Source organism: Bubalus bubalis, chromosome 20 (genome assembly GCF_019923935.1).
Source record: "Bubalus bubalis isolate 160015118507 breed Murrah chromosome 20, NDDB_SH_1, whole genome shotgun sequence".
Taxonomy (NCBI): Eukaryota; Metazoa; Chordata; class Mammalia; order Artiodactyla; family Bovidae; genus Bubalus; species Bubalus bubalis.
Window position 1 is genome coordinate 5,193,147 of NC_059176.1, and position 22,162 is coordinate 5,215,308.

At 44.9% G+C, this 22,162-nt stretch overlaps 1 protein-coding gene across 2 annotated transcripts in view; it reads right to left on the minus strand.

Moving 5' to 3' along the window:
• The window catches only part of WDR25 (WD repeat domain 25), a 117,446-nt gene that overhangs the window by 1,509 nt on the left and 93,775 nt on the right, over positions 1-22,162 (minus strand). For both annotated transcript variants that reach the window (XM_044933016.2, XM_044933017.2), the window contains exon 5: positions 2,230-2,400. In XM_044933016.2, coding sequence (XP_044788951.1) covers positions 2,230-2,400 — 171 coding nt within the window. The remainder of the gene's footprint in view (positions 1-2,229; positions 2,401-22,162) is intronic.

Here is a 22,162-nt window from a genome sequence, read left to right on the forward strand (position 1 = left end):
TGGGACCTGTGTCACCATCTGTGTTTTTTAAAAAAAAGCAGGGGGATCTTTGCAGGGATTAACTTAAGGATCTTGAGATGAAGAGGTTACCCTGCATTACTGCATCCCTAAATCCAATCACAAGCATCCACAGAAAAGGGAGGCAGAGTGAGACCAGACACACAGAGGCGGGGACTGAACACAGAGCAGAGAAAGAGATCTGAGGATGCCGGCGCACGGACTGGAGGGACACAGCACAAGCCAAGGGTCAGCAGCTGCCACCAGAAGCTGGAAGGAGCAAAGGACAGACGACAGAGGCCCCGCCAGCACCTTGATTTCAGCCGCAGGATACTTTTTACACACTTCTGGCCTCCATCACTGAAAGGACACATTTCTATTGATTTAAGCCATTGGATTTATGCTACTCTGTAATCTGTTACACAGCGACAGAAAACAAATCCACATGCCCATCTCCCCATCTGCACAGCGAACCGCCGGGGAGCTCCAGCCCAGCCTAGGCTCCAGGCCGCCAGAACACGTAGTGGGCAAGGAGGTGAGTGGCCAAGCGCGGAGATAAATGCGTGCTCACGGGCTTCCAAGCAGGGGGAGAGGTCTCGCTGCTTAATGGACTGAGTCACACAGAAACACCCCTAAAAGCGCCCTTCTGCACTGCACCTGTCCTTTCGTGTTCTAAGTGGTGTCCTGAAGCAACAGCCTCTACATGAGCCCGAATTCACAGGGCGACACTGGGGGCAGTTGGAACCGCAGACCAACGTGATGCTGGAGGCGCACGGCGACCTCATCATGAGTTCCTGGCGTGAGGCTCCAGGTGGAGCGCCTGCGCGCCAGCACGCAGGGCGAGGAGCTGTGCCTCTAGGAGGGCTGGCAGCTCGGGCACGCAGCACCATCATCCACCTCACTCGCTTCCCTGGTCTCCGCAGGGCCGGCAGAGGCAGGATGCCCCAGGGGCCAGACACACCCCTCCGGCCCCCTCCCAGGGCTTGCCTTTCTCATGGCATTGAACTAGAACTCTGAAGTGAAGGTCTAGAGATAGGTTTGTTCAGGGCCACTTAGAATCCTTTAAGAACCAGGGGGAAAAAAAAAAAACAGGGAGAGGGAAATGGTGCATACATACACCTGCTGCTGCTGCTGAGCGCCCAGTCGTGTCTGACTCTGTGACCCCGTGGACTGCACCCCACCAGGCTCCTCTGTCCATGGGATTCCAGGCAAGAATACTGGAGTGGGTTGCCATTTCCTACTCCAACGTACACCTGATATATATTTTTAAATTCTGGGTGGCAGCATCAAAGAGATTAGCCATAGCTAACTTGAAATCTTAAAAGATGAGGGTGGTGGTGATGACAATGAGGATGATGGTGGTGATGGTCGTGATGGTGATGGTGGGGATGGTGAGGAGAGTGGAGATGGTGATGATGGTGATGGTGGTGATGGTGCTGGTGATGATGGTGAGGATGTGATAAGAGTGGAGATGGTGATGGTGGTGGATGGTGGTCATGACGGTGGTGATGGTGGTGGTGATGGTAATGATGACGGTGGTGGTGGTGGTGGTGATGGTGATGAAGGTAATGCATTTATCGAGAACTCCCTGCACCTGGCACTGTGCTGGCCTAAGTATCTACATCTTTTAATTCTCAAAACCACACTATGAGGCAAGAAATATTCTCATCCTCAATTTTCTAAGGGAAAAAAAAAATGAGAGTCAAAGAGGGTAACTACTGGGCTTGGGCCCCTGCTTGTAGGTGGTGGAAGCAGGAATTTAACTCACGCAGGTGGTACACCTTCAGGGTCTGGGCTCCAACCCTTGAGTCACAGCCCCTATTGAAGCTACTGAGCAAGAGGTAAGGTGGACCCGCAGGCTGGCTGGGGTGGTGGAGGGTTAGACTAGGGTTTTCTCGGGGTGGACAGCCACTTTCCTGTGGACATGAATGAGGCTGCCTCCCACACCCTTACCCTGTGGCCTGGCTGTGCTGGGCAGAGAGCGAGTGAGAGGCCCGCGAGGGAGTCACCCCGATCTGGGAGCCCGTGGGAGGCACTCTGGGCAGGCCTGGACCTGCACGTTGCCTCCCTCAACCCTACAGACTTCAGGCAGCCCTCTCCCTCCAAAGCTCCTGCTGGCTGAACCACCTCTGCAGGATGCGACCTGGGACCCCAGACAGTCTGGGGGCCACATGGATGCACCTGGGGCTGGGGCTCAACCTGAAAGCAAGGCCCAATGACAGGGTTTCTCACGTGGAAGATCTGGTTGGAGATCTTGGCAGAGCTCTGGAAATCCCAAGCAATGATGGTGCGGTCGGCAGAGTCCCGGCTTGAAGCATCTGTGCTGCTCAGAAACTCAGAGCCTTCCCGGAGGAAGAGGATGTCCAGGGTCTGCTGGATAGTGGCCTTGTAGCTTCTCACCACCTGCAAGAGTGGGCACCTGTCACAGTGGGGCCCCCAGAGTCCACGGGCAGGGCCGGGGGGGTGCCGAGTACATGTGGGCTGCAGGGTCTGGGAGGGCAGTACGTGAAAACACGCCCCCCCTCCCCAGGATGAGCAGCCCAAGCGTGGGTGTGGGGGCTGCTGGAGGGAGACCTCTGGGGCCTCCCGCCCCCCAGCAGGCACACGTCTGTCTCCCTCGGGCCCTGCTCCCTGACAACCCCATGCCTTGCCTCTCCCCGTGGATGTCCTCCATGCCCACACCCTCCCCACACCAACTGGCACGTGGGCCCAGGGAGGCATGAAGATGCCCCCCAGCCTCATGACTGGTCCCCTAGAGAGCAGCAGGGGCCAATGAAGGAGAGCTTAGGGAAGGGCTCCACGCCCGGCCAAGGGCACGTAAGGGCACCATCAAGTGATGCCCACCAAAACCTTGGCCATATTTTGTGCTCTTGCTTCTGAAGAGTCCCACAATTCATAGCTTTCAAGGCCTCAGCCTGTAGCCCCCGGAGTGGTACCTGCAACATGGGAACCAGTAGTCTCCAGCTCATGGAGCCAGAATCACAGTACATTAGCTAGCTTTAAAGACACGCTTTCTTTCTTACATCATTGCCAACACTCCACACTCTCCCATCTCTAAACTAACGCAATTTAGCATCAAGCCGTTGTTCCGCTTTCTTCAGAGCGTTTTATCACATGAACTTTCCATTCTACAACAATGGGATGGTTAGGGCCAGGGTGGGAGTCAGAGCCGGGGTCAACAAGTACCTCCGTGCAACAAACTCCAGGATGACTTTAAATTGCAATAGTGAGCAGCAGGCTGTGGGCACAGCGCCTTGGGCCCGCCTGCCAGGCCTAGCGGCCTGTTTACCAGCTCCCAGGGCGCCACCACGTGGCCACAGCACAAACACAGCTCTCCGGCACCTCAGCCGCCAGTTGGGAAACCAGCTGTCTTGACATATATTTCAAAAACTGAAATTTAAAATCTTGCCAATGTTGCAGACCTAGATATGGTAGCATCCTCTTTCAAACATATGTAAGTCAAATTCACGTGAAATGCAGCACTCCATAAATCCAATTTAGACAGAGGGGTATTTTGTAACCCATTCTCCAGATGAGGAACACTGAGGCTCAGAGAGATGCAGGCATTTGCTCAAGAGTGCAGGGCCAGGGCGTCATGCTTCCCAGGGATGGAGGGGCCCCATCCAGGCCTCCTGCTGGCTAAGTCCTGACTTGGTAAATGTTGGGACAAATGCATGGGAGGAGGGTGGGCAACCAACGACTACCTTCTCTGAGCCTCTTCAGAAGCAGTCCCCAGTGAGTGTGATTTCTGGGTAGGCCCCCTGGAGCCCGAGGAGTGGTCCAGGGGCAGAAAAGAGAGGGTGGCCATATAGGCCTTGGAACCCAGGCCAGACTGTGCGGCTGCTCCCCAGACAGCAAGGGGCTGCCCGCCTCCTTGCCTCCCTCCCTTCCTCTCTCCCTGCACCAGGATCCCGCAGGCCCGCCCTGCCCTCCCAGACAGCCTTGAGTCTCCTGGAGTGTAAGCTAGAAGGAACGCTCCAACTCCCAGCCAGGAGGGGCACAGAAGCTGTTTTGCGGACGGATGCTCCGGCCCGCCCATTTGGAGCTGGGGCAGCGATCTAGGGCCTGTGAGCAGACAGGGCACGCAGCCTCAGTGCCCAACATCTGCCCCTATGAGGACATGCTATCCCGATTCACCAAGCACAGCGCTGTCTCAAGACAGGCTTTGGAACCTGTTCTGGTGGGAAGAGCAGGGAGGGATGGGAGCGAGGCCGTCACCATCACCAGGGCTCCCAACCCACGGCCCTGCCCATCTGTGGGGCCACGCCTCTCCCCTCGCTTACACACCCCCTCCCCACCACCAGCCACCCGACACCTCCACCCTGAGGCCACGTAGGGGCTACAATGCCCTCTTGCCCCCTTTCCTAAAGCTCTCGCCATCACCGCATCCAGGTGAGGAGCAGGGGGCTGAGGATGGCCGGGGCAGCAAGGGGAGGAGTAAGTCTGACCCAACTCATGACCCTGGACGTGACCAGTGCACCAAGGAGTTTCTCCTCCCGGGTCGGGGGCACACAGCCCCCCAGAGCCCCACCGGCCCATGGAGAATGGCCGTCGGTGGGCACAACCGTGAGGCCCGTGGGCACCGGGACCATCTCCAGCAGCGGCACTTCAGTCCCCACACGCACTCAGGAAATGCACTGACCCAGGAAAGGACAGGGTATGAGGACCACTCCCGGAGCTCCAGCCAGGGCGGCGGGAGCATCAGATAATTCATCTCCTGCCGACACGGGAGGAAGCTTCACCCCGGAGGGCGGCGCCGAAGCCCGGAGGAGCGAAGTGCCGGAGTGCTCGGCCGACCCTGGCAGAACTACCTGCGTGCCCACCAACATGCCACCTTGCCTCCCCAAGATAAACTTTTCCAGGAGAATGAAAACCCTCGTACTGTACACTTCCTGAGAATGCATGGAAATGGCCCAATTCATTAGGGCGTCATAAAATCCAACGGCCGGGAAACCAGCCGTGTTATGGGTGATCCCTGCCAATAACGCTGTTCTAAGTGGAAGGCTGACCTTTGGAGTGATGGCCGCCGAACATGATTGACTTGTCTTCCCAACTGCTCCTGCCTCGGGAAAGAGCAGGGAAGTCATTTGTGCGTCTAGTTGGTGGGTTTTATGGCGAACTTAATTACACCGACAGCTGGTGCGTCCTGTCCCAGGAGCCTGGGATGGCGCTACACGGGCCTAACTCGCTGGATCCAGAGGGGAGCCTCACTCAGACTCTTCTGGCAACCCGGGCCTCCATCAGCAGACGCTTGGAGACACTTGACCAAGAGTCTACGGCTCTGAGAGGAAAGGAAGACGTGATCAAGACGCATTCAGTGCAATGAAAACCTCCTGATAACCCTTTAAAAAGTCTGCTTGACCCACCAGACAATCCTGGGTAACTGGGCTGCTCTGGATTCAACTGAAGGCTCAGCTTTCCCTTCCCGGGGCCCCTGCCATGTCCGAGGTGCGTGGGGTTGGAGGGGACAGGCGAGGCTCTGGTCTGGCCTGCTGACTCACTGTGTGCCCAGGGCAGTCCTGCCCTCACCGCGTCTGGTTTCGAATCGTCACCACCCAGGGACTGGCCTGGATGACAAGCTTCTACTCAGTGCTGGATCCCAGAGACAGGAAGGGCTGGGGAAGCCAGCTCCCCTCCTCCCACCCAGGTCCTTAGGGACAGCGAGGGAGCCACTGCTCTGGGCCCCACAGGACGGCAGAGGCCACCCGCCCACCCTGCAGGACGCGGTGCTCCTGTTTGTTTGTCTGGTCACCCTTGGCCAGGACTGGGACTGCCCACTGCAGGCGGCAGGAAGGTGTGTTGAATGAAGGATAAGTGAGTGAGCAGCTACGCAAATGGATGAATGAACAAAAGGACAAGTTGAAAAGCTGCGACCTGTGGCCTCTGGCTGCCAGGAGCATGCCGGCCCTTGGGCATCACGAAGTCCATCACAGGCCCCTCCATGGCCCTTGACATGGAGACAAGGACACTTCAACCTCCAAGGATCTCTGAGGCCGCGGCAGGGGGGTGGGGTGGCGCTCAGTGCATGCATGCACGGCATCGCCAGACATCCGGAGTTGGGAAGGCCAAGCTCTGAGGCAGATGCCCGGGTATCTGAGCATAATGGCCCATCTGGCTGCCTGGTCGAGGACAGGCAACTCACCTCTCCACGCCTCAGTCTCCACACCTGCAAGGTGGGGCTAACAGCAGGACCAATGGCTCAGGAGGGAAGGATGGTGACAGGCCTGGCCAAGCGGCCAACACAGAGCAGCTGATCATAATCCTCTCCCCAGGCCAGCCGGAGCTTGTCCCCGGGATGGGGCTGCGGGTCCTTGGACAAACCCCTCCTCCCCAAACCTCAGTTCCTTCCCCTTGAGAATAAACATATTGGTCTCTTCGGGTTCTAAGACGAGACAAGTCTCTGCACAAAGGCACGCTGGAGAGTTGAGCACAGGGCCCCTTTCCGTGGCTTAGAATCACACAAGGGAAAGTAGCCGGTCACACGAGACAGTGTACACCAAAAGTGCTCTGTGGGTAATTTTTTTTTAAATCAGAAATTTCTATTAAAGACAAAAAGCAATTATACAAATATGAGAAGAGAGTATGATTAAATTTTTCTACAACCTGAGACTAGGAGAAACTATTCTGGCTAGTGTTCCAAGGCCAGAGCACCAAGAGAAAAGATGGCAAATCTGAGTACATGAAAATAACAGTAATAACAATACTAAACACTATTGCATGGCATGAGAAGCAATAATTAAGAGGAATAAAAAAGACAGATACATGAAATTTACATGAAATTACATGAAATTTACATGAAAATAACCATAATAACAACACTAAACACTATTGCATGGCATGAGAAACAATAATTAAGAGGAATAAAGAAGACAGATGGGAAAGATACTTGAAATTTATAGGTCTTGTTCTTGTTTAGTTGCTAAGTCATATCCAACTCCTTGCGACCCCTTGGACTGTAGCCCGCCAGGCTCCTCTGTCCATGGAATTCTCTAGGCGGGAGTACCAGAGTGGGTTGCCATTTCCTCCTCCAGGAGATCTTCCAGACCCAGGAATAGAACCTGTGTCTCCTGCATTGCAGGCAGATCCCTAACCACTGAGCCACCTGGGAAGCCCCAATTTATAGGTCACTACCCTTAACAGTCCCTAATACACAGACAGTTTCTAAAAATCGATGAAAAAGACCAATAGCTCTACAGAAAAATGGGCAAGAGAAATGAACAGAGAGTTCATATGAGAGGGAATGTAATTGGTCCTTCAATCCTGCTCATAAGAAATAAAATTTTAAAATTACATGGAGATATCATCTCTTATCAAATTAGAAGATGCCAAAGTTTGACAACACACTCCGTTAGGTGGCTGTGGGGCATTAGTTACACTACACACTGCTGACAGAAATGTAAAATGGTCCTGTCCCCCCAGAGAGAATTTGGGCAACGCCAAGCAAAACGGCATATGCCTTGTTACTCGGCAACATGTATAACCCAGCACCCCGACTTGTAGGAACTGACCCCAAAGTTACAGTAGCAAATCCCAGAAAACAGAAGCATGAGGCTGCTGAAACCAGCACCACTTGTGAAATTAAAAAAGCAGAAATGACTCAAATGTACAAAACGTGCTAGTCACCCAGTCGTGTCAGACTCTTTGCGACCCCATGGACTGTAGTCCGTCAGGCCCCTCTGTCCATGGGATTCTCCAGGCAAGAATACTGGAGTAGGTTGCCATTTCCTTCTCCAGGGGACCTTCCCAACCCAGGGATTGAACCCACACCTCCTGCATTGCAGGCAGATTCTTTACCATCTGAGCCAAATATACAAGAAGGGACCGGTTAAACAGATGTCAGTCCAGGCGTGTTCTGAATGCTGTGTGCAGTGCTGAGAGAGGGTGAGGCCCGCTGTGGGCCGGCCCCCAGGAGACACTGCTCAGTGCAGAGCCAAGGCAGAGAAAAACAGGGCAGAAAGGTTGTGTTTGCCTCCACAAAAACAGCAGAAAATAAACCAGAAACTAAGTAAGTAAATAAATCAGTCAGGCTGCCTCTGAACCGGAGAGGACAGATTGGGGAATTCGGGGCTGGAGGTAGAACCCAGAGGATCCCTACAGAGGGGTAGACAGTAAATATATTAGGGTTTGGAAGCTACATTTAGGCACTGTTGCACACTCTGTATGTGTGTGGTGTGTGTGTGTGTGTGTGATGTGTGTTACAGTCATTTAAAAATGTAAAAACCATTCTTAACTCAAGGACCATACAAAAACAGTGTAGCCAAGATTGGGCCCATGGGCTGTAGTTATCCAATCCCTTCTCCAGAACCATGTCCATATTTTATAAAATTATACAACAAAATTAAAAGGCAGACTCTAAAATGTGAAAGCAAAATTAAGCAAATAAAATTAGCCATCTTGAGCTAGTAGCTTAACCACACAAATAGGATTCATTTTAAAAGACACAAAAGCACTGTAGTTGAAGGTAGATCCTCTGTTGATACACATTATAAACTGAAAAACAGTAATTTGATGGTAAATCTTAATTGGATATACTTTGCGAACAAAAAGAACTGTGAAAAATCTCACACTGTTTCCAGTCATTACATTGCTAGTGTCAATACATACCATAAAAATCGAATTAAGGCAGAGAAAAATAAAATTTTTCAGTATAAAAGAGATTAGAAAATGTATAAAAATAAAGAAGTTAAAGAAAAGCTCTGTAATGCTAAATCTGAATTGGACAAATCAGCATAAACAATGATATGTTTTTTCTTAAAAAGAAAAACATTTCCTAGCTCTGTCTGAAGGAGCCAGGAAACAATGAGCAAACACCACACTCAGATTTGGTCTCTAAACCAGACGAAACCCACAAGAGACACAGGTGACAAAGCAAGGCATCACACTAGGCATTACAACCACACATAACCTATGTTTAAGAAGGTAGAGGGAAGACTGGCCAAGGTTACAAGAGACGTGGAGGATACAGGAGCCCCACAGAATTTCTAGTGGTGGAATACACAATGTTTGAGGGAAAGGTGCGCCAGATGGGCTAACATCAGATGAGACACTGCGAAAGAGAACATTACCGAGCTAGAAGACACAGCAACTGAAAATTTCAAAACATACTGGAAAGAAAAAAAGACTGAATTTTTTTAAATGAACAAAATCTAGTTTTAAATCCAAATGGAGCAAACCCACTAGGGCCTCTCACTCTCTTTCATAAATTACAGCTAAAAACTCTGGACACAATCCAAGAAGCAGCCTGAAGACTTTGCAAAGCAAACAACAGCTGGTAGGCTGAAGAGGGAATCTGAAATTTGAAGAAAGATCAGTACGACAGGTAAGGTTCTAATCTTTGTTTTAGTTTTGGGGGGAGGGGGGCACTGGGGGTTTGTTTGGGGTTTTCTTTTTTTTTTGGCCTTTTAACTCCTGATGTTGCCCCACAGACAGACTGAATTAAGGAATTACACGGCAGACATGGACAGCAAAAATTTTGAAATAAATCCATCATCGTGGCCACAGGAATAAGAAAATGGGTCCTTGTAAGTCAGAGAATATGGGGGAAAGTTTTAAAATATCTCCTTGCTCTCCTAGCCCTGCCCTGATGCCAACCCCCACAGCTCTGACAGCGCAGGACAAATACCTAAAAACCAGAAGGGAAGAAATCTAAATAGAAGAACTAGGAGAAGAGGGAAAATTCATGTTATCTTTTCATCTAATTTCTCTGGCCAATTTGTGTTGAAGGGGATCCCACTTACGGACATGGTGTGATGAGGCAGCAGGCTAACATTCTCAAAGAACCCCATCTCTGGGCAGGAGAGCCAGGAAGGGGAGTTCAGGAAGCCAGGCAAGCTGAGAAACGAATCCTCTGCTTCTGTATATGAACTGACCACATCCCAGGACAATCCTTAAGTTACGTGTGTGTGGAACACAACCAAAGAAGCACAGCTAAAGCTTTGAGAAGTGACATATGTGACTGCTGCCCCAGTCTGAAACTAACCCTTAAGGGGTTCAGCATAACGAAGGTTTTGAATATGGAACTGAAAATAGAGTTACTGCCTACAGGAGAGAAGGAATTCACGATCTGGATCTAACAGGCTTGGCTGCCTATTAGGACAAACAAATCACTATTCTCCATGGGATTTTAACAAGACCAGGATCTTACAACATAATATTAAAAATCACAATATATTCTCAATTTACTTGACATACAAAGAACCAGGAAAATGTAAACAGTACCCATAAGAAAAGAGAAATGATATATGCCAACCCCAAAATGACCCAGATGTTTGACCCATACTATCAGACACATTTAAACAACTATTAAATAAAAATCCTCAAATAAACATCTATTAAATACTAATCCTCAAGATATACACCCCTGAAATGAATGGACAGATGATCTCAACAGAGAAATAGAAATATATAAGCAGTACAGTGCACGCTCAGTAGTGTCTGACTCTTTGCAACCTCATGGACTGTAGCACGCCAGGCTCCTCTGTCCACGGGCTTCTTCAGGCAAAAATACTGGAGTAGGTTGTCATTTCCTCCTCCAGGGGATCTTCCCAACCCAGGGACTGAGCCCACATCTCCCATGACTCCTGCATTGGCAGGCAGATTCTTTACCACTTGAGCCAATTTGGAAGCCCAGAAATTAAATACACACACACATATACACACATATATATATATACACACACACATATATATACACACACATACATACATACATATAAGTGAAAGTGACTCAGTCGTGTCTGACTCTTTGTGACCCCATGGACTATACAGTCCATGGAATTCTCCAGGCCAGAAGACTGGAGTGGGTAGCCTTTCCCTTTTCCAGGGGATCTTCCCAACCCAGGAATCAAACCCAGGTCTCCCACATTGCAGGTGGATTCTTCATCAGCTGAGCCACAAGGGAACACTGGAGTGGGTAGCCTATCCCTTTTCCAGCAGATCTTCCAGACCCAGAAATCAAACCAGGGTCTCCTGCATTGCAGGCAGATTCTTTACCAAGTAAGCTATGAGGGAAGCCCGTATATACATACATATATATATATATATATACACACAGACACACACACACACACACACACATACACACACACACACATATACACTTTGTACCTTTAAGTAGAAATTTTAGAACAGAAAAAAAAATTTTAACAATGGGGTAAGCACCATAACAAAATGGAAGTGACAAAAGAAAGAAATGGTGAACTTGGAAAAGGATCAATAGAAATATTTCGACCTTAAGAAAAAATGAGGACTTCCCTGGTGGAGCAGTGGATACATATCTGCCTGCCAATACAAGGGACACAGGCTCAATCCCTGGTCCAGGAAGATTCCAGCGCCACAGAGAAACTAAGCAACCATGTGCCACAACTCCCAAGCCCATGCCCTAGAGCCTGCGTGCCGTGACCACGGAGCTTGTGCACCACAACTCCTCAAGTCCCACGTGCCACAACAAGAGAAGCTACCGCAAGACGCCCGAGCTCCTCAACGAAGAGTAGCCCCTGCCCGCCGCAACTAGAAAAGACCCACTCAAAGCAACAAAGACCTAGCACAGTTAATAAATAAATAAATTCATTAAAAGGAAAGAAAAGTTAAATCCTAATTTAAAAAGAAAAAATGAGTGAAGTCTTAGGGACTTGTGAGATAATATCAGAACTTAAATATTTTAGTCAATGGAGTTCCTAAAGGACAGGGATAAGAGTTGTGCCGAAAAGAAAAAATACTGATTGAAAAGTGTCCAAAACGAGCACACTGAACCTTTACCAAAATAGACCACATTATAGGACATCAAACAAGTTTCAATAAATTTAAAAGGATTCAAACATACAATGTATGGTGTGTGACCACAATGGAGTTAACGACTGATCTGATCTGATCTGAACAGATATATAGATACAGATAAAGATATAGATATAGATATAGATGGAAAATCCCCAAGTATTTGCAATCTAAATTCTCCTAAATAATCCATGGATCAAGAAGAAATACAAAATGTCATTAGAAAATATTTTTAACTGAATGAAAATGAAAAACTGTATCAACAGTTGTGTAACGAAGCTGCAAAACTAGAGGAGAACTAAAAGCACTGAACATCTATAGCAGGAAAGAATAAAAACCCCAAAGAAAATAAACCTAAGTTTTAAGCAGAAAATAAAAAAGTTTAAAAAGTAAATGATCATTTCTTAAGAGAAATAGAGAAAAATCAGTGACACAAAAATGTATAAAGATCAACAAAATTGATAAATCTCTATCCAGACTGATAAGAGGAAAAAGGGAAAAGATGCAAATTACCAATATCACGAATGAGAGAAATGAGGTGATATCACTACATATTATACAGATATTTTTAAAATAATTAAAATAGCATGAAAAACTTCATACCAAAAAGATAATTTTGATGAAATACATGCATTTCTTGAAGGACAGAAACTACCAAAGGCCACTGAAACCGAAAAAGAAAATTGGAATAATCCTATATTTACTAAATAAATTTTATTTGAGGTTTCAAGTCTTCCCACAAAGGAAATTTCAGGCCAAGCCAATTTCATCTCTAGTCAGTTCTAGTAATCATTTATGGAAGAAATAATACAGTTATACACAAACTCTTCCAGAAAACTGAATAGAAAGGAACACTTTCCAAGTTATTTTATGAGGACAGAATTACTCTGATACCAAAACTAGACAAAATCACTGCAGATGGTGATTGCAGCCATGAAATTAAAAGATGCTTGCTCCTTGGAAGGAAAGTTATGACCAACCTAGACAGCATATTAAAAAGCAGAGACATTACTTTGCCAACAAAGGTCCATCTAGTCAAGGCTATGGTTTTTCCAGTGGTCATGTATGGATGTGAGAGTTGGACTGTGAAGAAAGCTGAGCGCCGAAGAATTGATGCTTTTGAACTGTGGTGTTGGAGAAGACTCTTGAGAGTCCCTTGGACTGCAAGGAGATCCAACCAGTCCATCCTTAAGGAGATCAGTCCTGGGTATTCATTGGAGGGACAGATGTTGAAGCTGAAACTCCAATACTTTGGCCACCTGATGAGAAGAGCTGACTCATTTGAAAAGACCCTGATGCTGGGAAAGATTGAGGGCAGGAGGAGAAGGGGACGACAGAGGATGAGATGGCTGGATGGCATCACCGACTCAATGGACATGGGTTTGGGTGGACTCCGGGAGTTGGTGATGGACAGGGAGGCCTGGCGTGTTGCGGTTCATGGGGTTGCAAAGAGTCAGACACAACTGAGCAACTGAACTGAACTGAAAACTAGACAAAGATATTATAAGAAAAGCAAAGAATAGATCAATATCCCTCATAAATACAGATTTTAAAATTCTTACATTTTAGCTAGTAGAATCCAAATTATGTAGAGAAGATAATATATCATAATCAAGTGAGATTTATCCCAGGATTACAAGGTTGCTTTAATATTTGGAAATCTTTCAAGAAAATTCACCATATTAACACAATAAAAGAGAAAAACTACACTATCCCTTCAACAGATATAGAAAGGCATTTGACAAAATCCAGTGGTGATTCATAATAAAAACTCTCAACAAACTAGAAATAAAAGGGAACGTCCTCAAACTGGTAGGATCATCTACCAAAAAACAACAAAATACTATAGCTAACATCATACATAACTATGGAAAAGAATATCCTTCTTCTAAGCTTGGAAATAAGGCGAGTATGTCTTTTTTCGACGTTTCTAAGCCAACACTGTTCTAGAGGCTTGAGCCAGTGTGACAAGGCAGCAGGTGGTGGTGTTTTAGCCACCGACTTGCGTCCGACTCCTGTAACTCCGCGGACTGTAGCCCACCAGGCTTCTCTGTCCTTAGGGTTCTCCAGGCAAGCATATTGGAGTGGGTTGCCATTTCCTTCTCCAGGGGATCTTTCCCACTCAGGAACTGAACCTGGGTCTCCTGCATTACAGGCAGATTCTTTACCGACTGAGCCACAAGGGAATCCAAGGTAACAGGAGGAAGAAGGAAAGAAGAAATGACATCTAAATTAGGAAAGAAGCATTTCAGCTGCCTTTATTCACAGATGACATGATCGTCTTTGCAGAAATAGCATCTACAAAGAAAGAAGCAACTAGAATACATGAGCTTAGCATCATTGCAGAATTCAAGGTAAATATACAAATACCCACTATATTTTTATATTTTAACCATGGATGAGCAGAAATTGAAGTTGAGAAATACTTCTTACAATAGCATAAAAATATATAAATATGGATCAATCTAACAAAAATGTGAAAGATTTAATTATATGGAAAAATATACAATGATTATGGATTGAAAGACTCAAAATTGTTAATAATTCAACGCTCCTCAAATTGATCTGCAGCTTAAATGCAACATCATTCAAAGTTCAAGCAGGCCTTTTTTTTTTTTTTTGTAGAAACTGACAAAGTGATTGTAAAATTGAAATGTAAATTCAAAGAAGCTAGAATAGTCAAAACAACTTTGAAAAAGAAAAAGAATTGAGAGACTTGCATTACCTGATTACAAGACTCATTGTAAGATGACAATAATGAGAACAATAGGCATTGGTGTCGAGACAGACAAAGGAAACATGGAATTGAAGAGACGGTACCAAAAAGACCTACATACATTCAGTCATCTGATTTTCCACAAAGGCATAAAGTCACAGATACTGTTTTCAACAGATGTTGCAACACTATTGAATATCTATTTGTAAAAGCATTAACTTCCATCCATACCTTGTACCGCATATAAAAATTAATAAAAAATGGACCACAGACTAATAAAAAGCCCCAAACTATACAATTCCTGGAAGTAAACAGGAGCAAATCTTTGTGCCCTTGAGTTATACAATTTACTTGTATTGACCACCAATAACAAATGTTGATAAACTGGACTTTACTAAAAAAAATTTTAATTTGCTCTTAAAAAACTGCTATGAGAATGAAAATACAACCTGTAGACTGTGAAGAAGTATCTACAAATCACACATGTGATAAGCGTCTTATGTTCTGAATATAAAGAACACTCAAAACTCAGTATTACAAAAGCACTCTGATTTTTAAAATGAGCAAAACATCTGAACAGACCATCAAAAAAAAAAAGAAACAGATGGCAAGTAAGCTCATGAAAACACACTCAACACCATTAGTCATTAGGGAAATGCATATTAAAACCACAGTGAGATAACACATTACATACATTTTAGAAGATCTAAAATCAGAAAGATTGACCATACCAAGCGTTGGCTAAAACAAAGAACAATGGAACCCTCACACAATGTCAGTGGGAATGTAAGACTGCAACCATTTGGAAAACTGACAGTTTCTCTAAAAGTTAAACATATGCCAGACATGACCCAGACATTTCCCTGCCAGGTATTTATCCAATGCCTCCGTGATGCAGTACCACAGACTTACACAACAGACATTTATTTTCCCACAGTTTCAGAGGCTGGAAGTCCGAGATCAAAGTGCCAATGGAATTGAGGCCTATCTCTTTGGCTTGAAAATGGTGCTCTCTTTTGTGTCCCCACGTGGCCTTTGCTCTATGCCGCACACAGAGAAAGCTCTGGTGAACTTCCTCGTCTTAAAAGACACCAGTCTGTACTTCCCAGGTGGTACGGTGGATGAGAATCCACCTGTCAATATAGGGGACGGGTCTGATCACTGTCCAGGAACATTCCACATACCTTGGGGGAACTAAGGCCTGTGAGCCTCAACTCCTGAGCCCACATGGGGCAACTCCTGAAGCCCATGTGCCTAAAACCTGTGCTCCACAACAAGAGAAGCCACCGCAACGAGAAACCTGTGCACTGCAACAGAGAAAGCCTGTGCACAGCAACAAAAGCCCAGCACAACCAAAACATAAATAAAAAGACACAGTTCCACTGGATTAGGGCCTCGCTCTTAGGACCTCATTCATATGATCTAAATCAACCCCCTTATGATTATACACTGGAAGTGACAAGCAGATTCAAGGGATTAGATCTGATAGACAGGGTGCCTGAAGGACTGTGCCGAAGAATGTTCAAACTGCTGCACAGCTGCGCTCATTTCACATGTTGGCAAGGTAATACTCAAAATACTTCAAGCTAGGCTTCAACAGTACAGGAACTGAGAACTTCCAGATATACAAGCTGGATTTAGAAAAGGCAGAGGAACCAGACATCAAATTGCCAACATCCATTGGATCACAGAAAAAGCAAGAAAATTTCATAAAAAACATTGACTGAACAACAACTTAGGTCCTCATTTAACCTTAATTAGGTTGTTAAAGGCCCTATTTCCAAATATAGTCACATTAGGGGTTGGGGCTTCAACTTATGGCTTTGCAGGGGGCACGGGGAAACACAGTTCAGTCGGTAACACCGAAGGAAATTAAAACACGTATCCACACAAAGGCTTGTTCACGTGCTTCGTTTGCAGTAACTAAAACCTGGAAACAACCCAATGTCCATCAGTAGGTAAGAAGGTGCACTGTGCAATAGCCTTAAAATGGAATACTGCTTAGCAACACAAAGGAATGAACTATTACTGATACACAGCAAAGTGGGTCCATCTCAAAATAATTATGCTGAATGGGAAAAAAAAAAAAAAAAAGTCATGCAAAAAAGAGTTACCTGCCATATGACCATATTTACACAAAAATTCTAGAAAATTGAAACTAACTTCTAATGACAGGGAACAAATCAGTAGAGGCATTAAGAAGGGGCACAAAAACACGGGAAGGTTATGGGTGTGTTACAGATCCTGGTGATGGTTTCACGGATGCGTGTGCATGTCGCCACGGTATACTTCAAACATGTGCTATTTATTATGTGTCAGTTATACTTCCATAAAGGTAATTTTTAAAGGGCTGACATGGAAAAATGAAGGCAAAATAAAGACTTTTTTGATAAACAAAAACTTAGAATTCACAACCAGCAAATCTACACTACAAGAAATGTTACAGGCAGTTCTTCAGACTGAAGGGTAATAATAGTAGATTGGTACTCAGATCAACAGGAAGAAACAAAGACACTAACAGCCAACTAAAAAATAAATTGAAAGAAATAATGATAAGAGCAATTTTATTTCAACAAATCTGACAACTTAGATGAAATGGACAAAATCTTTGAAAGAAAAAATTTACAAAAATGAAGAAGAAATAGAACACCTGAATAGCCTATATATACACTTTTTAAATTTACTTTTTATTTCATATTGGGATACAGTTGATACACAATGTTGTGTTAGTTTCAGGCATATGGCAAAGTGACTCAGTTACACATACACATATACCCATTCTTTTTCATAGAGAAAGCAAGAGAGTTTCAGAAAGACATCTACTTCTGCTTCATTGACTACGCTAAAGCCTTTGACTGTGTGGATCACAGCAAACTGTGGAAAATTCTTAAACAGATAGGAATACCAGACCTGCCTCCTGAGAAGTCTGTATGCAGGTCAAGGAGCAACAATTAGAACCAGACATGGAACAACAGACTGGTTCCAAATTGGGAAAGGAGCACGTCTAGTCTGTATATTGTCACTCTGCTTATTTAACTTCTATGCAGAGTACATTACACAAAATACCAGGCTGGATGAATCACAAGCTGGGGTCAAGATTGCCAGGAGAAATATCAGCAACCTCAGATATGCAGATGATACCACCCTAATGGCAGAAAGTGAAGAAGAACTAAAGAGCCTCTTGATAAAAGAAGAGAGTGAAAAAAGCTGGCTTAAAACTCAGGATTCAAAAACAAAGGTCATGGCATCCAGTGCCATCACTTCATGGCAAATAGATGGGGAAACAATGGAAACAGTGACAGATTTTCTTTTCTTGGGCTCCAAAAGTACTGCAGACGGTGACTTCAGCCACGAAATTAAAAGATGCTTGCTCTTAGGAAGAAAAGCTATGACAAACCTAGATAGTATATTAAAAAGCAGAGACATCACTTTGCCAACAAAGGTCCATATAGTTAAAGCTATGGTTTTTCCAGTAGTCATGAATGGATGTAAGAGTTGGACCATAAAGAAGGCTAAGTGCCAAAGAATAGATGCTTTTGAACTGTGGTGTTGGAGAAGACTCCTGAGAGTCCCTTGGACAGCAAGGAGATCAAACCAGTCAATCCTAAAGGAAATCAACCCTGAATATTCACTGGAAGGACTGATGCTAAAACTGAAGCTCCAGTACTTTGCCCATCTGATGTGAAGAGCTGACTCATTGGAAAAGGCTCTGATGCTGGGAGAGATTGAGGGCAGGAGGAAAAGGGGGCAGCAGAGGATGAGATGGTTGGATGGCATCACCGTCTCAATGGACATGAGCTTGAGCAAAGTCCGGGAGATGGTGAAGGACAGGGAAGTCTGGCATGCTGCAGTCCATGGGGTCGCAAAGAGTCAGATAAGACTGAGCAAATGAAATGATCTGAACTAACTGATATACGAGAAAGAAACAACTGGAAAATAAAAATTTTCTTAAAAACTCATTTACAATAGTTTTCAAAACCATGAAATACTGAGAAATAAATTTAATGTAATATGTGAAACCTCTGAAAACGGGAAACTACAAAACCCTGCTGAGAGACACTAAAGAAGGTCTAAATAAACAAAGAACTATAATGGGCACGAGTCAGAAGACTCAATATCATTAAGATGTCAATTCTCCTGAAATCGATCTATATATTAAATATAATCCTAAGAAAAATACCAGGAGGCACTTTTTTTTGTAGAAAGTGATAGAATGACTACAAAATTGAAATGGGGTGATAAAAACCTAAAATAGCCAGAAAAATTTTGAAAAAGGAAAACAAGGTTGGAGGCTTTAAACTATCTAATTTTAAGAACTACAGTATAGGGGAAAGAGAGCTATATTAATCAATGACCAGGACTGAGAACCCAGAAAGTGACCCGTGCTTACATGGACAACTGATTTTCAAACAGAGGTCCAAAAGCAATCCAATGGGAAAGGAATGTCTTTTCAACAAGTGGTGCTAAAACAACTGAGCTTGCGTGACAAAGCTAAACAAGCCTTACCTCACACTAGACACAAAATTGACTCAACATGGACCCAAGACTTAAAAATACAAGAAAAACTATGAAACTAAAAACACAGGAGCAGGTCTGTGCAGCCTTAGAGCAGGCAAAGGTTTCTTCACTAGAACACAAAAAAGCCAAGGAATGGGAAAAAACATACAAAGAACTCCTAGACCGTCACCATCATCATCACTATTATTATCACCTTAAATAGGCAAAAGACTTGAACTGACTTTCTGAGAAGAAGGTATTCAAATGGCCGGCAAACCCATGAAAAGGTGAGCAGCAGCATCCGCCATCAGGAAAACGAAATGAAAGCCACAAACAGGTACCACTTACACATCCACTACAACGGCTAAAATGGACAAGACTGACCACAGCAAACATCGGGAAGAGTGGGGGACAACTGAAACCTCCCCACACTGCTAACGGGAATGCAAAATGGCACAGCCACTGGGGAAACAGGATAGCAATCTATTACAAATGCAAACATATACATATGATACCACCTAATGGTTACACTCCCAGCTACACAAAAGAGAAGTGGAAATACATATCCATACAGAGACCTTTCATGAACAGGCACAGCAGCTTCACTTATATTAGTCATAACCCAAAACTGGAGACAACCCAGAATGTCCATCAGCAGGTAAATGGATAAACAGATTGATACAGTCATACCCTGGACTATGACTCGGCAATAGAAAGGAATAATGATACATAGAGCAATGTGGATGAATCCCAGACAGTTAAGGTAAAAGAAGCCAGGTACAAAAGAGTATCTACTGCATGATTCCATTTATACAGAAGTCCAGAAAAAAATGCAAACTGCTCTTTAGTGACAGAAAATAGATGAGTAGCTACCAAAGGGCTGAAGCAGAGGAAGAGATTTACTGCAAAGGGGCGGGAGGGAACCTGTGAATGATGAAAATGCTCTGTATCTTGATTGCAGTGGTGGTTCTGCAAATGCATACACCTGTCAAAGCTCACTGATTTGTGCACAGTAATAATATAATATAATATAATAATAATAATAATATAATATAATAATAATAAATGCATACACCTGTCAAAGCTCACTGATTTGTGCACAGTAATGGGTGGCAGTTGACTGTATTAAGTTATAATAAAGTTGATTTAAAAAAAAGGTTCAGAAGCCTACTTAAAGGAGGCTCAACTCACCAAATACTGGGCAATTTGAGCACTGGAATAATAAGAGCCACAACTGATTGAGACTTAATCAAATATGTTATAAAGACAAAAATTCATAATGATACCAAAAAAAAAAAAAGCCCATGAAAACCTAATTAGGTTCTTTTAGAGATGCTAGGGAAGCAACTCATTATTCTGAAAACTTGTAAATAAAGGAAAAGACTCAAGCTTTTCTCTTGCCTTTTCTGTCCTCAGGGTACCTAAGTTTGAAAACAAAGCTTTCTCTATAGAAGTAGTCCAGTATTTTACAACCTCTAATGAATTCACAGATCTCAACAACGATCATTAGTAACTACTGAGATCATTAGGTGAAAACCTGATGAGGATTTTATAAATGGGATGCCAGGCAGGCAACCCCTGAACTCCCTGATGAAGCACATCACCATCAAAAGTGGTTCAACCAGACGTTGGGGGCCTCCTGATGGAAGAATGTACCATGACCTGTTCTTCAAAACACTGAGCCTGAATCTGATCAAATATTCTTGAAAAGGGGAAGAGAGAAAAAAAAAAATCCCTGAATCTTATCAAGCGTCTATCATAGGTATTACCTGGGAGCTTATTAGAAGTGTATCTTCTCTGACCCCACTCCAGAGCCACTGAGTCAGAATTAGAATCAGAGTAACAAGTTCCCCCGGTGATCTGAGTGCACATCGCAGCATCAGAAGCCCTGTCTAGCCTCGACTCCCGGTTTATATGACACACAGGGAACAGAGGAACGTGCTAAATGACACCACGGGGGATGCAGTGAGGAAAAACAAAGGACAAGCAACCAATGTGTTCTCCAATAAATACATTACAAGGAAAACAAGGATGGACAGAACCCAGAGATTGAACAAGACTTAAGAGATTTATCAACCAAATGTTTAGTTCCTCATTTGGACAAGGCAACTGTTTTAAGAATGTTTAAAACCATGAGGCAATCAGGGCAACTTAAATATGGATTGAATATCTGATGATATGAAGGAACTATTGCTAAATTGTTAGACGGACAATGGTATTATAGCAATCTTTTTCAGTCTTTATCTTTTAAAGAAGTAAGAGTGTGTATAAATGAAATACTGGGCTTCCCAGGGGGCACTAGTGGTAAAGAAGCTGTTTGCCAATGCAGGAGACAAGAGATGCGGGTTCGATCCCTAGGTTGGGAGGAGGGCATGGAAATCCACTCCAGTATTCTTGTCTGAGGAATCCCCATGGACAGGGGAGCCTGGCAGGCTACAGTCCAGAGGGTGACAAAGAGTCAGACACGACTGAGCGACTTGGCACACACGCACGAATGAAATACTAGCATGTTTATGGGATTCGTGGCAAAATAATTCAGTAGTGGGGGTGGGGAGGGAGAGACTACTAGGGAAAATGAGTAGGATTAGAGCTAAAAGAAGCCCGGCCATATGTTTATAATTGTTTAAACTGGGTGCTGGAGGTTCATTAAACAGTTTCTCTACTTTGGTATATATTTAAATGCTTCAATAATACAAAGTTTCCTTAAAGTGCTCTGTGGGGAGGAATGAGCTTCACAAATGTTAATTCTTCTCCTCGTCAGTGGGGCCGGAAACAATAAGCAGAGTGAGGACCAGAGGAAATCTAGCAGCAGGCACAGCACAGGCATAATCAAAGCAAAACCACAGCTACAGCAACATACATCTGTCTTGTCTCGTCCGGAGTGTGGTCCCAGCCTGCCAACAGGGCTCCAGTGGTCTTCAGAGGCCAGGCCGAGTCACCAAGGCTGGAGGCAACGCTGTGCTGCGTAAATGAGACTCTGGAGCTCGGCGATGCTCCTACCTAGGTGCCAGTGGTTTCTATAGAAACCACCAGAGAATGGTATTTCGGAGAGCACAAAGCATCTCCACTGGTCTCCACCAGCTTTGTTCACACTTACCCATCAGCATCTGATATCCAGCCTATCAAAGCAGGCCTCGTGGCTCACTTTTTAAAATAGGTACAGCTCATTATAAGGCACCT